The sequence below is a fragment of the Anabrus simplex genome, chromosome 1, assembly GCF_040414725.1.
Source record: "Anabrus simplex isolate iqAnaSimp1 chromosome 1, ASM4041472v1, whole genome shotgun sequence".
NCBI lineage: Eukaryota > Metazoa > Arthropoda > Insecta > Orthoptera > Tettigoniidae > Anabrus > Anabrus simplex.
This window is the reverse complement of record NC_090265.1, coordinates 1445675379-1445692115: the sequence shown is the minus strand read 5'-3', so window position 1 is coordinate 1445692115 and position 16737 is coordinate 1445675379. Positions and strand designations below refer to the sequence as shown.

General features: G+C 40.0%; 1 protein-coding gene across 1 annotated transcript in view; it reads left to right on the top strand.

Annotated features, from left to right (window-relative positions):
- Positions 1-8019: 8019 nt before the first annotated feature.
- LOC136879289 (ribosomal RNA-processing protein 7 homolog A) overlaps positions 8020-16737 on the top strand; it is a 144793-nt gene continuing 136075 nt past the window's right edge. Inside the window, exon 1 of the mRNA XM_067153114.2 lies at positions 8020-8234. Coding sequence (XP_067009215.2) covers positions 8213-8234 — 22 coding nt within the window. The 5' untranslated portion in view covers positions 8020-8212. The remainder of the gene's footprint in view (positions 8235-16737) is intronic.

Genomic DNA, 16737 nt, shown 5'->3' with positions numbered 1-16737 from the left:
GAGCCTTACACCTAGAATTTCATGTGTCTCATCTTTAACTTTTTCGTAGCTTACAAATTCTTCTTTCACCAGAATGAACACTCCCCCTCCCACCATTCCTATCCTATCTCTACGATACACACTCCAGTGCCGTGATAAAATTTCTGCATCCATTATATAATTTCTCAGCCATGATTCAACTCCTATTACAATATCTGGTAAATATATATCTATTAAATTACTTAATTCTATTCCTTTCTTTAAAATACTTCTACAGTTCAACACTAACAAATTTATGTCATCCCTACTTGATTTCCAGTTCCCTGTTCCCTTATCACCGCTCCCTAGGCCATTCCGTTTCCCTGAATGTACCTCCCTATTAATCTTCCAAACAAAGGGTAATAGGGAGGTACAGTCAGATTTCTGAGTTTGAAGATGCCTCTCAAATGATTGCCGCCTAGCATAGTTTAAAAAAAAGTCCAGTGACAAATTTGGGGATCGCCCGATTATTATGACGTAACTCGGATCAAAACTTAGGAACAGAGGCTTACTTCGATCAGCTTGAAGTCGCACGTCATGCGTAATACTTCCTCTGTATAATGTTTCGAACATTGAACATTCACTGGAAACGTGTGAAACGAAATTCCACTACCTTTATTTTCTCGTGAATAAATAGTCTCGTCCGCGACATCGTACCGTACGGTTCGTTGTGTTCGAGGTTTCGTGTTCGGTGTCTGAAGTTTCTAGAACTTACTCCTGCGTTCGTGTGCTAGCTTGCGTGTGATTGTGCAGTGCTGGCATGAGTTCTGATAGTGGAGGTACTCGGGACTTTCATCCCGCGTCAAATAGTAATGTTGAACGGGAAGAAGAAGTGAAAATGGATACAAACGTGAATGATAGTTCTCCTCCTACCCCTTCGTTGAAAACTTCAACTCAATGCAATACTAACCCTCCCCCTCCTGTTCAACCTCCTAATACTAGTGCATGTAATTTATACCCATTAAACCACCCAGGACCGTATCTTGTTTTTGTTTCATCCAAACAAGGTAATAACATTGGCAACCTACACCCTATGGCTATATGGCGTTTACTCCATGAAAGGAACTTTCCTGTTAAATCCATCCAGTATAAAGGCCGTAACAGGATTCAGGTAAACTTTCACTCTCCTAATCATGCTAATGACTTTCTGCAGAATAAGTTCCTTGATACACACATGTTGCATGCCTTTATTCCTCACTCCAATATCTTCCGCGTAGGCATTATACGCGGTGTTGAGAAAGATCTAACTGAATCCGATATTCTTACTTTACTTCAGAGTGACGTCAAAGTTCATTCAGTTCATCGCTTACGCCGTAAATCCCTCCAAGATGGTCAGGCAGTATATCTACCTACCGGCTCCGTAAAGATTGTTTTTTGCTCCAAAACGTTGCCCAAATATGTTTCAATCTATCATGTAATGTTAGAAGTCAACCCCTTTATATTTTACCCCATTATTTGTTCCAAATGCCAGCGTTATGGACACACCATACGCAATTGCCAGTCCACTAACTTTCGCTGTCGCAACTGTGGTTTGAATCATCCTACCTCAGACTGCCTTGCTAATGTCAAATTATGTGTACATTGCAATCGGGAACACGAAACGTGTTCATCAGATTGTGCTGTTCATCAGAAGCAAGTGGAAATCAAAAAACTCATGTGCACTGATAACATCTCCTTCTCAGAAGCTTCTGCTCGACTATTTCCACCTACTTATTCTGAGTATAATAACATTCAAAAATTTCCTCCCCTACCCGCTCAACATCCTTCTCCTATACCAGACGCCCCTCGCAAACGCAAATTCACACAAGTGATTGTTAACGATTTGCCACCTAAACCTTCTCCCGGCTATGATAGAGCTGCGTATCTCCAGCTAGTGCAATCCACTACATCCTCTCGCCCCTCTCAATCTCTGAATTATCAATACCCCATTCAACCCAGTCAGCCCACTCCCTCAACATCGAGCCCGTCAATGCCTCTGCAACCCGCACAGCATCCTCAAACAGGTACTACACTCCCTCTGCGGGAACATGTTCATCAGTGTGTTCTCAATCTTCTCCTGCAGCTTACTCAACTAATTGGCGATCACCCCAATATCTTACCAGTTATTAGTCAACTTCGCGAAAGTTTACACCTTATCTTTAATAATGGTAGTACGCATCCTTCAATGGAATGCTAGGAGCCTACAAAATAAACAATACGAATTCAAAATTCTCATGCACGAAACATCTCCTCATATAGTCGCTTTGCAAGAAACTTGGTTTTCTCATACAACTCACTTTTATTTTCCAGGATATTCTATCGAACGCCATGACGGACCAGGATTTGATGGTGTCGCACTTATGATACATACTTCGTTATCGTACACTCCATTACATCTACAATATATAATACCAAATACCTATTCCCTAGGTCTTATATATCAGAACACGTATGTTATAAACTTGTATAATCCCCCTGATAACTACATCTCTTTTGCCCAATGGTTCAAATTTTTAAATCAGTTTCCACCTGATACCCCACTGTTGTTTTTCGGAGATGTCAATATTCATCATACTCAGTGGGGAGCCCCGCTCAACACCTCCAAAGACACACAGTTTTTACATGCTGTAACTCAACATAATCTCTTGCTTCTGAACGATGGTTCCCCTACCAGGCTCACTCCTCCTGGTTCGTTGCCTAGTGCAGTCGATCTATCACTTTGCCGCAACTCCATTGCCTCTATAACCACGTGGCGGGTACTCAGTGACACTCATACAAGTGATCACTTTCCTATCCTCATTACTTATGGCCACGGGTATATTACTCAAAACCCACTTAACGACCATTATATCGCTCCGCTACGTTCCCTGAAACAGTTCAATGCTTCGTGCTTTAACTCCTACATGGTAACCCAATTGGAGACCTTCCCTGTAACAGAATTATCCTATCACTCCCTGCTCAAAATTATAACACAGTATCTGGACCTATACCATCCTTTTACACCACCATCAAACTCTATGACAACTGGTGCCTCTCAATTAAAGTGGTGGAACAGTGAATGTCACCAATTAATCCTTAAACGCAAGAGACTCTTTAAAATTTATCGTAAAACTCTAACCCCTTCACACTACTTTCACCTCAAACATCATATTGCTCACATCAAACGTGTATTCAATCAAAAACGACGACAGGCCTGGAAAACTTTTATATCCTCTTTCCATAACCATATTTCTGCATCTCAATTATGGAATGCTATCCGTGCTCTCACCCGAGCTTCCACTCACGTCCCACGCCCTCAAATCCCGCCGACTATTCTGAATGACTTTCTAAGGTCCCTCACTCCAGATCATGCACTTCCACCTTATACTCCAGCTATCTCTGCTTCCACTCGTCAGTGTTCAGTCATTTCACGTCCCATCACTCTCCCTGAGCTCACGTCCGTTCTTAATTCCTGCAAATCATCCACTCCCGGTCCTGATTATATCTCTTATGCCATGTTACAACAGTTGCCGACCAAAGCCCTACACGTGCTTGTTCAGTACTTTAATTTTGTGTTACATACTACGACTCCTCCTCCCGAGTGGAACACTTTTTTCCTAGTTCCGGTTCCAAAGCCTCGACGTCCAATGACCTCCCCTCACAATATTAGAGGCATAATTTTACCGTCTTGTATACGCAAACTATTTATTAAACTCCTGCTCCAAAGGTTTCTCTGGTACTTAGAATATTATTCCCTCCTTCCCAAGTATCAGTATGCTTACTGTAAGGGTCGAAATGCTCAGGATGTGATCAATATGCTTATAATAGACATCTTATTAGCTAAATCTCGCAAAGAACACACTATTGCTGTCTTCCTCGATATACGAGGTGCCTTTGATTCCGTCCCCCTGAATATGTTATAGGATGTGTTATCACAGAAAGGCATCCCAACCACTTTCATAACTCTTCTACGTCATCTGTTAACGTCTCGCACTCTAATCTTCAAACCTCCTCTCCCTACGCCATCCCCTCGTCAAGCTACTGTCGGCGTCCCTCAAGGTGATATCTTCAGTGGAATACTGTTTGCTTTATATTTATCCGGCCTCGAACAACTTGCCCTCCAATCTGCCCGAATTCTTATGTATGCCGACGACATAGTTCTCTACTTTTCCCATAAAGACGTAGATGTTGCTCGCAAATGCATAACACGGCTGCTCATTCAAGTTCAGTCCTGGTTACACACTCATGGGTTCTCTTTATCACCCGATAAATGCTCTGCAGTAATCTTTACTACCAAGCGGGTTTACAACTCCGAGCCATTACTGTTCGATACTTATGAAATTCCCATACGTTCGCACCATACATATCTTGGCATTATCCTTGACCGTAAATTACAATTTTCCCAACATATACAACACCTACGCAACTGTACTACCACGTATATTAACCTCCTAAAATCCATTACACGTCGTTCGTGGGGAGCTGATCCTGCTACAGCAAAATTAGTCTACTGCTCCACCATCCGTGCTCGTTTCGACTACTGTGCACATATAATTGATCTTGCATCACCATCTGCCCTTCAATCCCTCAACACAATTCAAAACCAAGCACTACGAGTTTGTTTTGGTGCGTTGTCTACCACGCCTACTAATGCCTTATTAGTTGAATCTGGTGACCCTCCTCTTCTCCTTCGACGCAGATTTCTAGCATCTAAGTATCTCCTCAAACGACTTCTCGTGCTCTCCAATAACCTTCTCCCCAAAATACAATTACTCGCTCAATCATTCTCAACACCTATCACACCTCCTTGCCGAGCCCCTGCCTTAATTTGGGCATTTGAGTCTGTCTCCCCTTTTAAATCTACTATTATTCGTAGTCATGTGCTACCATACTATTCTGTGGCATACGACGTGATTCAATATACTCCTACTATTATTCATTCTAAAGAATCTTCTTTTGCTATGCTCCCTTACCGGCTTTCATTTTTTCCTCTACATTCTAAAAAAGTTCGCATTTCATCCACTAATGCCTGTCCCAATTTTTATACTGATGGATCAAAAAATTCTTGTGGTGTCGGCGCTGCTTTTTATTACGAACAGACTCAGTATGCTGAATTGTTTCACTTATCGTCCCACTTTTCTATTTTTTCGGCTGAACTCCTTGCCATACGACAAACATTACTGTACATCAAACATTCATCCATACAATCTGCTAATATATTCACTGACTCTCTCTCCGTGCTCCAAACACTAAAATCTAACAAGTTTACGCTGAACAGGTATGTTTATAAAGTCAAACACATCCTCTTCAATTTACACCAATCAGGTATCCAAATAACCCTCATTTGGATACCTGCACATAAGAACATACCAGGTAATGAACGAGCCGATCGCTTAGCGAAAGAGGCTTCCCTCTTATCTACAACCCCAGCTACATTTTCTGTTCCAGCCACAGATTTCATATCTCTCCTCAAATCACAACAACGACAAATATGGCAAGACACATGGACAACATCTGCATGTCAGAAGGGCAAATTCTATCATAGTCTCCAACCCATACTACCTACTACTTTCTGGTATCAACATGCCACCTACACTCGTCGTCATATCATCAATATCATACGTCTTCGCTTTAATCATTCCCTTACACCTCTCTATAAATTTCGATTTCGCTTACAACCGCATCCCCTATGCCATTGTGGATCTGTAGATGCTGATATCAATCATCTCTTTTTCCAATGCCCATTGTACAACTCTCCTCGCCGCTGCCTGTACTCCAACTTAATACAATACAATTATCCACTCCCCTCGTCAATTGCATGTCTCGTCTATAAGCCCTCTCCCACAATCATACGTATCTTAAATCAGTTCTTAGGCCCCATTCACAATGCAAACGTAACCGTAAACTTAACGACGTAACGTAACCGTAAAATTAACGTAAAATTTGTGGTATTCACAATGGAGGAACATAACACTAACGTAAAGAGTACACAGCAGCCAGTCAAAACACTGCCATGTTATTTAGTACGGAAGTCAGGTTTTGGGCTATCTCGCAGTTTTATATTTCAATACTTCGATGGAATCAAACAACGTGGTAGCGGAATTCATATTACTTCAATCATCTATTGCTTTGCTTCTGGGAGCTGTGTAGGCCTACGGTACCTGAAAAAGGCGATGTAAACAACGGTGCAGAAAATGGGTTCATCCCTTGAATCAAAGAAGGTTATCTCAGGGCGATTTCGGTAATCTACTGTAAGAAATGACCCTCATCAGTTCGTTTTGGACATGCGGATGAAACCTGAACTGTTTGCCTTTCTTACGATTTGCTTCCCCTTTTGTAATAAAAAGAAATATCAGGTCTCGTTTACCGACATCTGTGACCCTATCTACCACACCCCGATGAGATATTTGGATCTATTTGTTTGGATGATATCGTTTTCGTAAAATAGTAGTCCGTCATAATGTTAAGAAATATACAGGGACACTGTTTTATTTTTGACAGGGATTCTCTCTCGTCCGTTTGCCAGCGCTGCGAGCTTGTCTCCCGCCATTTATTGTCAGATTTCATTACTACAGGATATTAATTTCCACCAATTATTTTTCGGTACAGCGTATTTGTAATTCTTTTTCCTTCTATCATACATAGCCTGTACACAAAGATTATTTTGAAAGAGAATTACAAGTGTTTCGTCGAAAGAAGTAATTATATCGTGCACAACACACAGTGTTTACCTCTGCTCTGATTGGCTGGTTCTTAAAGTTAACGTAAAATTAACCGCAAGAGCTTGGAGTTTGCAATCCCTTAATTTTACGGACTCGCAGTTAAGTTTACGTCGGCGCATTGTGAATGGATCCATTAGATAAGATGGCCGCTAACTTCTAAGTTAACGTTAATTTTAAGTTTACGTTACGTTACGTTTGCATTGTGAATGGGGCTTTAGATCACTCTAATTTACAACTCTAACCCCACTTTCCCACAAAACATTGACACTACTTACATATTTCATCATATTCTCATTTGCTTCCCGCCCTCCCTAAAAGACACGTAGCTACCGTTTATTCTCATCTCCCCCTCCACCGATCTCGTGTACATTTTCATTGATGTTCATATCAACACACTGTCGCCCCTCTTCATCTTTTGTTTGCGATTTCACTGACACTTTGCCCCCTCTACATCCCCCCATATACGTTGCTCAGATATTTCTTTCCATCTATCCAAAGTCCTACACTCTCACATATATCCACCCCTCCGTCGTTCCCCTGCCCTCTCCTGCTTGTCCCTTATATGTTGGCCCGGTGTGTATGTTTTGTAGAAGTCGCTGAGACGGCCACTCTAGCGTGAAGATTAGTATACCTTGTGTCCCTGTGCTTTTCCTATATCTCCTAGTCTTGTATACGTATTTCCTCACTCTCAATTGTCTAGGTGATACGTCTTTTCCTGAACTACTTGAAGTGCTTTGAACCCATTTTGTGAGTCTGCTGCATGGTCTACTTCCCTCAATCTTCAAGTACTTCGTACTCAGAAAACATTGTCAACTGCATTGAAATTGTGTGCGTGTGTAGAACTAGTACAAATATAATACAGTATTGTGTCTGGGTGAAATAACGAGCCCAAATCAACTTCACGAACAGAACAGAACAGAACTCGTGAATATAAACCATGACTGGAACTGCGAATGCTTAACATCAGACAAATACATAATACATTCACAACCAACTCAGTTAATGAACACGTTTAAAGGCGCGAGCCTGGTAGACAGGGGACAAGATAGCGATCCTAGCGGCCCGGCAGTGAACTTCAGTGTTGCCACTTCCATAGCGTTTTACGGGCTCTATTTCCAGGCTTTGTATTATAACGTAGGCAACGATACACACTCCAGTGCCGTGAGAAAATTTCTGCATCCATTATATCATTTCTCAGCCATGATTCAACTCCTTGTTTCTCTTGAAGATTTGTGATAATAAGTGTTGTGATTGGGTAATGGCTTTTAAGCAGCGCCCAAGAAAATTCTAGGAAGAAGAAGAAGAAGAAGAAGAAGAAGAAGAAGAAGAATTGAACACGTGTTGTTGATGTGTTTTGATTTCATGCACTCGTTTCGTGGTTTGTAGTTTTGAACTGTTTGTACTTCAGTAGTAGCTTGACTGTTGTATTCGGTGATTTTAATAAATGTTGGACTTATTATATATTGTAAGAACATCAGCCTTTTTTTCTTCAGTTTCCATTTCAAACCTCAAACATGACCCTTCAAGGATTCAAAGGTGAGGCTTTATTTTGTTATGTTAGACAAAAGTATTCCATAACATCATCTGTACTTTATGTCAGTTACCCCTCGGATATTGTGTGAGAATCTACATCGACCTAGCAAACGCTCAGAATAAAAATAAGCCACTTCCTAAAGGCACCGAAGTCTCTGTTTGCTAGCAAATCGCAATAATATTATATAATAATATTATAGTGAATGTAGACACATTCCTTAAGAAGTAAGTTGGACGTTTATTGTCTTATGCAACTTGTTTTATGCAGGAAGGTGAAGTTTCTTAGTGTATAATGGGTTGCAGGGTTCTAGGCTCTATTTAATTGCTTCAGCCTTTAGATGAAAAGATTAATCTTGAATTGCGTATGTTATCATGTGTGTCATCTATTGGTCTTACTGAATCCCTTTGGCCCAATGGTTGACAGGGGTGTCAGGCATTGGGATTTTTTCTAATAAAGTTTTATTGGAGCCAATGGCCATATGTAAATTTTCTACTCTTTACTATATTCATGTAAGGACTTTTCTCTTTTGCTACACTTATTGAAGTGGTATCGTTCACATATTTTCTCACACAGTTTGCACACGCATTCGTTGCTTGGATCGTGATATATCTCTTTTACGCATAGCTTATGATGGAAACCATGTACAGCCAGCCTGTTGATAGCACTGCGCATTTTCTTATTTGGGCCCATCCAGTCTCTGTTTGTCATAGCATCCGTCACGTAGAACTCCGGCCAGATTTCTTCTCTTTTGCTTAACCTCAGATTTAGGTGAACAGTGGCTTGGGGTATCGATGGCACAGAAAGATATCTAAGGTCCTCGATAAGGAAAGGCTCCTGAGCTAGTTCATAAGCTTGTGTAGATGGAGATGTCTTAGAAATACCTAATATTCTTTTCAGAAAGGTAGCTTTCACTTTTTCAAGGGTAGTTAGGTCAGATGTTGATAATTTGTCCCAGATTAAATCTATGCCATATGTCAGAATGGGTAGTATCTTTGCATGAAAAAGTTTCATTGCCGAGCCTATTGATATTTTGGTTGGGTCTTGTATATCGTAAATTCCTCTTATTGCTGCTGTTGCTCTTTCCCTCACATGTATTTTGAATGAGGATCCTGACGTTTGTAGAGTGATGCCGAGGTAGCGAAAATTATTTACTGTAGTTAAATCTACCCCTGCATATGAAATTCTATCTGTCGCTGCTATTCTTCCTCCTTTTCTGAAGACCATACAGACTGTCTTGTTCTTGTTAACCTGGAAGTCGTTTGTTTCGGCCCATTCCTGTAGTCTGTCTACTGCGATCTGAAGGTCTTCTTTGTTTCTCGATCCTATTATCATGTCATCTGCGTAGGCATACAGCACTGTTGGCAAATTATCTGTTATTCTTGTGATGTCTGTTGTAGCTACATTAAAAAGCATAGGGCTAATGGGTTCTCCTTGTAACACACCGTTTGTTTGAGTGATGGGGGAAGAGAGTGATACCCCATCATCTATTCTCACGCTGTTGTAGGCTAGAAGGTTATTTATTACAATTTTAAGTTCGTTGTCTGCTCCAATCATACCGTCTAATTTTTCCATTAATTTTGATCTGTTGAGCATGTCGAAGGCCTTGCTGAAGTCAATGAATATAGCATAAAATTTTTCCTTTTGGGTGTCTAAGTGTTTCGTGCACCTGGTCTAGTAAATTAGCGACAGCTTGTAGAGTTCCTCTGCCTTTCCGGAAACCGAATTGTTCCTCTGGGAGATGATCATCTATTAGTTCGTTAAGTTTTTGCTTAATGATTTTTGTATATACTTTCTTGATGTTGTTCTCTAGCGCTATCCCTCTATACGAGTTTTCATCATCAGGCTCTCCTTTTCCCTTGTATAACATTTTTATGTAGGACGTCCTCCAACTTTCCGGGATTCTACCTGTTTCTAGAAATTTATTGAATAGCTTGGTCCAATAAGGTGCTAGCAATTGTAGAGTGTCTTTTAGATTCTCGTTGTAAATTCCATCCGGACCGGCTGCTTTGTATTTTTTTGTGTCTTGAATTGTTCTTGTCACTTCATCCATTGTTATTTCTAGATTTTTTGTCGAACATTTTGCGACATCTAGTGCTAATGTTCGTCTTCCTGTATTTAGTACATTATTAAAGTGGGTTTCCCATTTATTCATGTTTATTTGATTCGATGGATTCACCCTTTTCCTATTTAAAGCTACAAAAGGATCTCTTAAAGCTTCTTGGGCTTTCTGATGTGCCTGCTTTTCGGTATAGTTGTTCCTTTTCGTTTTCAGTAATTGTTTATAGCTTCTTCGTTGTATCGCGTACGCTTGTAAGGTGGTTACACGATACAACGAAGAAGCTATTGGGATTGGGATTTTTTTCTGCAAGATAGTTGGCTGTCTTAAGAGAGTTATTTTTTAACATACAAGGTAAACCATATTCATTTCATTATAATTTTCATTCCAGAACCAGTAGTTGACAGGGAGTGTCAGCCATTGGTGTCCAAGGTGTCACGTATTGGCTCGTTGATTTGTTTTACAATTTCTTTTCTCTTTATTATCTCTAGATTCAAAATACAAGTACAAAAAAACAAATAGCAATATATATAACTGATCTCTTTCGTTTTATTATCGATGGCTTATAATTTGTTTAAACTGATACCCAAGCCTGAGATTTTTTCCTCTGAGACTTTTAAACAGGACAGTCCACATATCATCATAATGAAGGACTGTGAAAGTATTAACATAAATGCCCCGTTGTAGGAAAGTGAGGATCAGGATGAATATGGAGCTGAGAAATTTTAAAGCTGTGAACATAGATCATGCATAGCAAATCAAGGGGCATCTAGATTGGGTGAGACTTTAATAACTGATTTGTAAAAGGGATGATGACCTAAGAAGACCATAACAATGGCTAGTGACAAAAACAAGACAGAATATGAGATACGTCCAACTAGTGACCAAACCATTGGACTGTATTGGCTAATTCTGCCTAGTAACAAGATCAATGGGTTTTGGTAGGTCTGGCTAGTGACAAGGCAATTGGCCTGGTTTGGGTAGGTCCGGCTAGTGACAAGACCATTGGGATAGAGCGAGCAAAGCCAGCAGACCTCTAGCATCCCCTGGACAGTATTGGCTTGTGACAAGACCATTGTAATCTACCGAAAACCACTGATAGTGACAGGTTAGGTTGTGATCCACCAAAAACCACTGATTGTCACATGGTTAGGTTCAACAGAATTTGTAATTGACCAACTATTGTCATTGAAACCACTGTCGTGACGAATGAATGCAATAAACATAAAACTGAATAAATTATTGGTCTATAAAGTTTTCGTCTGGTAGATATGCCGGAACTGATATGCATAGTTTACAGGAATAAACAAAACAGGATATTAATTCATAGTACACTGGGCGAGTTGGCCATACGGTCAGGGGCGCGCGGCTGTGAGCTTGCATCCAGGAGATAGTGGGTTCGAATCCCACTGTTGGCAGCCATGAAGATGGTTTTCCGTTTCCCATTTACACACAAGGCAAATGTTGGGGCTGTACCTTAATTAAGGCCACGGCCGCTTCCAACTTCTAGGCCTTTCCTATACCATCATTGCTATAAGACCTGTCTGTGTTGGTGCGACGTAAAGCCACTAGCAAAACAAAAAAAACAAAAAAAATCATGGTACTCACTATTCTTTAAAGGGAAGAAATACCCAGTCAACAATAGTTGCACTGAACTTGGTTTTTCACTATTATTGTGTAAAATAGCAACCTGCTAGTTTTGACTAGGACAGTACCCCTTCATACATATACACACAGACAGCATGTTCAAGAGCGAATCATGAACGATGGCGGGTAGGATGTCCAACCTTACCAACCTATGTTCCAGACTATTTCTACTTAAAAATGTTTATTTGTCCTCTACTGTGATTTTGCAATTTTGCTGAATATTTATGTGGCTTAAGTGAAGGTGGATAAGCTACATGGTCTCCTTTTTATTTATAGGAGGAATGTGTCGTGGCAGTGAAACTCATAATTTGGATTTCATGTACTTTTTATAGTTTCTCTAAGATATGTTGATAGCAATTCAGTCATGTACGATGACAACGTCTTTCATGGTAAAGACGAATTACTTCATATTATCCATGTTTTTGGATCACTTGAATAGCATACATCCAAACATTAAATTTACCATGGAGACTGAACATGGAGGATGTTTGCCGTTCTTGGATGTTTTGGTTTCTAGGATATTAGATGGAACTTTAGGTCATTTGGTTTACCGTAAACCCACCCATACTAAAATATATCTTCATGGGTCCTCTCATCACCATCCTTGCCAAAAGCATGCTGTGCTTAACACCCTTACCAGCTGAGCAAGGGAAGTTTGTGAGGAGGATAAATTATATGATGAACTTGACTTCCTAACCAGAACATTTCTGACCAATGGCTACTCAAGGAAACAGATTGACGAAGTGCTACATCCTAAGCCAAAAGACAGATTGTAACGTAATTCTCGTCCTTTGAGTCTGGCCTTTTTGCCATACGTACAATCTGTCACAAACAGGATTGGCAATATTCTCAAAAAGCACAATATGAAGACCATTTTTAAGCCTAATATCATCATAGGCAATTGTTTGCGATCTGTCAAAGATCCTATTGGTTTAAACTATGCTGGAATATGTACGATTCCTTGCTCCTGTGGATCGATGTTGGCCAAACATGTAGGAACTTACGCCTTTGCCAGCCAGAGAAGTCTGCTGTAGCAGAACGTGCCATACATAATGACCATCAGATCATTTTTGAATCAACTTCTGTCATTTATAAAGAGAAACATTTTATTCCTAGAATCATTCGTGAGGCGATAGAAATTAATAAACGCCAAAATAATTTTAACAAAGGTGACGGCTCTATACTGCGTAGATCATGGCTACCCTCCATAGTTAACTCGTCAAGATCTTTTTCCGTGACTCTGGAAGCCCTGGAATGAACTATATTTCTAACAGAGTCTCTCTATCTTAAGCTTAGTTACTATGGAGTGACAGTTGCCATTATGCTTTGTTACTGCTCTGAAGACGATCCTGGTCGCAGAATCGAAACGCGTCAGCTGATAATTAATATTACACAACCTAATATGCCCAAATCATTATTATAATGTCATTTAGTGGTCGTGAAAGTTACATATTAAGATACTTCACAATGCTATCTGTCTTGGTAATATACTACATATCTGTACAGCCTATATATAAGACTTTTTACAATTACCTGTCAAGTGATATTTTAGCTGAGTGATAATGCTAAAAGACTATGGACTTTGAGATTGGTGGTTCAAGTCGACCCGTCACCAGGTATTTACAACTCCTACTACCCAGGCAGGTCCTGCAAGTATGGCATCATAGATGTGCCGGCACATTCTGGCTTCTTCCCTCATTGTTCCTCCGTTGTTGTTCTCACGAAGGCTCTGTCCACACATCCAGTTTAAAATTGCCAACCTGTATGAGAATTGAACCCAGGTCCTCCTGGTAAGAGCGAGACTTTTACAAGAAATTAAAGAGAAACTAAAGATAAATTAAATTCATTTTTAGCCCGTATTATCGACCTTAACAAGTGATATGTTTTAAGAGAATTCCACCTTTACAATACAAATTCAATTTATTACTTTCAGAATAACATTAAATCATGGTACATGTTTCGTTCAATATGCAGTTCAACTCAATCAGTCAGTCAATCAATCACTGAATCACTACTGATCTGCATTTAGGGCACTCGGCCAGGTGGCAGATTCCCTATCTGTTGTTTTCCTAGCCTTTTCTTAAATGATTGCAAAGATATTGGAAATTTATTGACATCTCCCTTGGCAAGTTATTCCAATAGCTACCTCCCCTTCCTATAAACAAATATTTGCCCCAATTTGTCCTCTTGAATTCCAACTTTATCTTCATATTGTGATCTTTCCTAAAGACTTCACTCAAACTTATTCGTCTACTAATGTCATTACAGCCTATAAATCTCATATTTTGTCACGTATTGGCTCAACACAACTAAGGTTAAGTTATAAGGAGATTTCCACCTTCCAATACTTGTCAGTTTCTTATAGCAGTTTTTATTGTTTACATGACATAATCCAGCTTAATCTCTAGGTGTATACTAAATAGAATATGTTTCGTTCCGATTATGGAACATCTTCAGCTGAAAGATTTAACAAAATATGGCAGGAAAATTAAACACATGTAATGATTATGGTGATGAAATAAAATGTTTATTCATGTTGGGTTAAAATTTCCAACAAGTCAATGTCCAAGTAACGAAGTAAAATCTGTGTAAGGGGTCTTCTTTATGCTAGAGATGTGTATGCTTGTTGATCTTGAAGATAAAATTTGTAATATAAAAGATTGTTTGTTTGTTTTTTTTTTTTTTTTTTGCTAGTTGCTTTACGTCGCACCGACAGGCGACGATGGGACAGTAAAGGGCTAAGAGTGGGAAGGAAGCGGCCGTGGCCTTAATTAAGGTACAGCCCCAGCATTTGCCTGGTGTGAAAATGGGAAACCACGGAAAACCATTTTCGGTGTTGCCGACAATGGGGTTCGAACCTACTATCTCCCAAATACTGGATACTGGCCGCACTTAAGCGACTGCAGCTATCGAGCTCGGTAAAAATTTTTTTAAAAATATGGTTGTCGGGCGAACTCTTGAAACCAACCATAGTTGTCAGTTGACAACACGGCGTAAGGGAGGACGCTAAATACAACATGACTTGACTTTGGACTCATTTTAACAGTGTAACTTCAAAACTCAACTTCATCATTCCCGTAAGGAACTTTCACCCCATCAACACAGTAATTAAAACTGAGAGGACTTTTCCTATTTGTGAAACTCACAACCTGACTTTTAACCCCGTTTATCATCATACTATTGCTCACCATCCATCTCACAATTGCATAAACAATGTTCAGCCGGTGTTTAACTAGACATCATTTAAAGTTTCAGTATTGGTTTGAAAATGGAGAGAGAAGTATCGTTCATGCAACTCTATGCTTGTCGCAACAATGAAATTCGTCTGTGCGTGCGCCGAACGCCAGTCAGCTGTTTGTCTTCCTACATTTTACTCAAATATGGCTTTGCATGAGCATGACTTGCCCACAGATAAGAAATATCACTTTCGGTGAAAATTAAATCTCATAATATTATCAACACTAAAGCGACACGCCAACGTATGGGGAAGTGTAGCTTTGATTATAGTGTTGTTATGGTGAGTATAATCTAGTCGTAAATAGCTTCGACTAAGGGAAGATGAAATATTAGTAATGTATAACCAAATGTGTTGTACGGGCCATATAGATGTAGCTTGCATTCTGGAGATCGTACATTAGAAATGCATCATCGGCAACCCTGAAGATTGTTTTCTATATTTTCCCTATTTTTACACCAGGCAAATACTAGGGCTGCTATTATGGCCACGGATCTTCTTCTCCAGTCCTCCTCTTTAAACAGTAATCACCACCATCACCACCACTTGCCTTTTCCTATCATAGTTGCCGGAAACTTATCTGAATTAGTATGACGATTATATATATATATATATATAAAACCGCATACAACCTACGTTTTAGTTTTGACTGTTATGTGTGCTTACTTGGCAGTAAATATAAGTGAATCACTCCCGGTTGATGTATTTGACAGCCCTCTGACGAGGGACAAGTAATTCTGACATGTATGTAGTCGAAGTGTCCTATAATTCCATGGAAATTACCCCATGTATAATAAAATATATTGATTGCCAAGAATTATATTCCAGTTGACAGTTACCAGACTGTCCCTTTGTCAGTCTCAAGAAACAAGTCTCTTGAACAACGAAATCTTATTGTAAGCTCTAACTCCCCGTACATTTCAAATGAATTGCTGCGATTTCGCAGTGGGCGACCCATGCAGAGGCTTTTGGACTAATCTTTCTTTTCAGAATCGTCTTGACATGATAATACAACTTACATGTTTCATGGTACATCACCTCTGATTGTGATTCACTCCTCTCATTTGAGATTAAGCAGTGTTCTCAGTAGTGTTTAAATATGGCCGGTTGAACATCGGTTTTAGACGGTGTCTAACGAGGGAACACATACATGTGTTTCACTCGGATTCGGTTGAAATTTGGTAGGAATATTCGTGGGAGGCAGTAGAATGCTAAGTGAAAACTGCATGTCCCCAGCGCAAGTTTAAACGCCAAAATAGAACAAATAAATAGTCGTAAAATTAGAGGTGCCGCGGGAGTATCTGGGTGTGGCGGAGAGGGAGGGAGGAGCGATACAGCGGACGTGAGCAGCGTATAGTCGGGCTGCTCGCTTGAGTCGAATGAATGACCACCCACCGCCGCCCTCCCGGCCACTCTTCTTTACTACACCGCACTTCGCACATACCTCGTATCTTCCCTGTTAGAAACGTCAAAGCAGATCAAGAGGTACACATTGATTAGTCGTCCAATGAGATAACGTTCTTACAATGACAGGTAAAATCTGACGTTCTTATAATCATTTTTATGG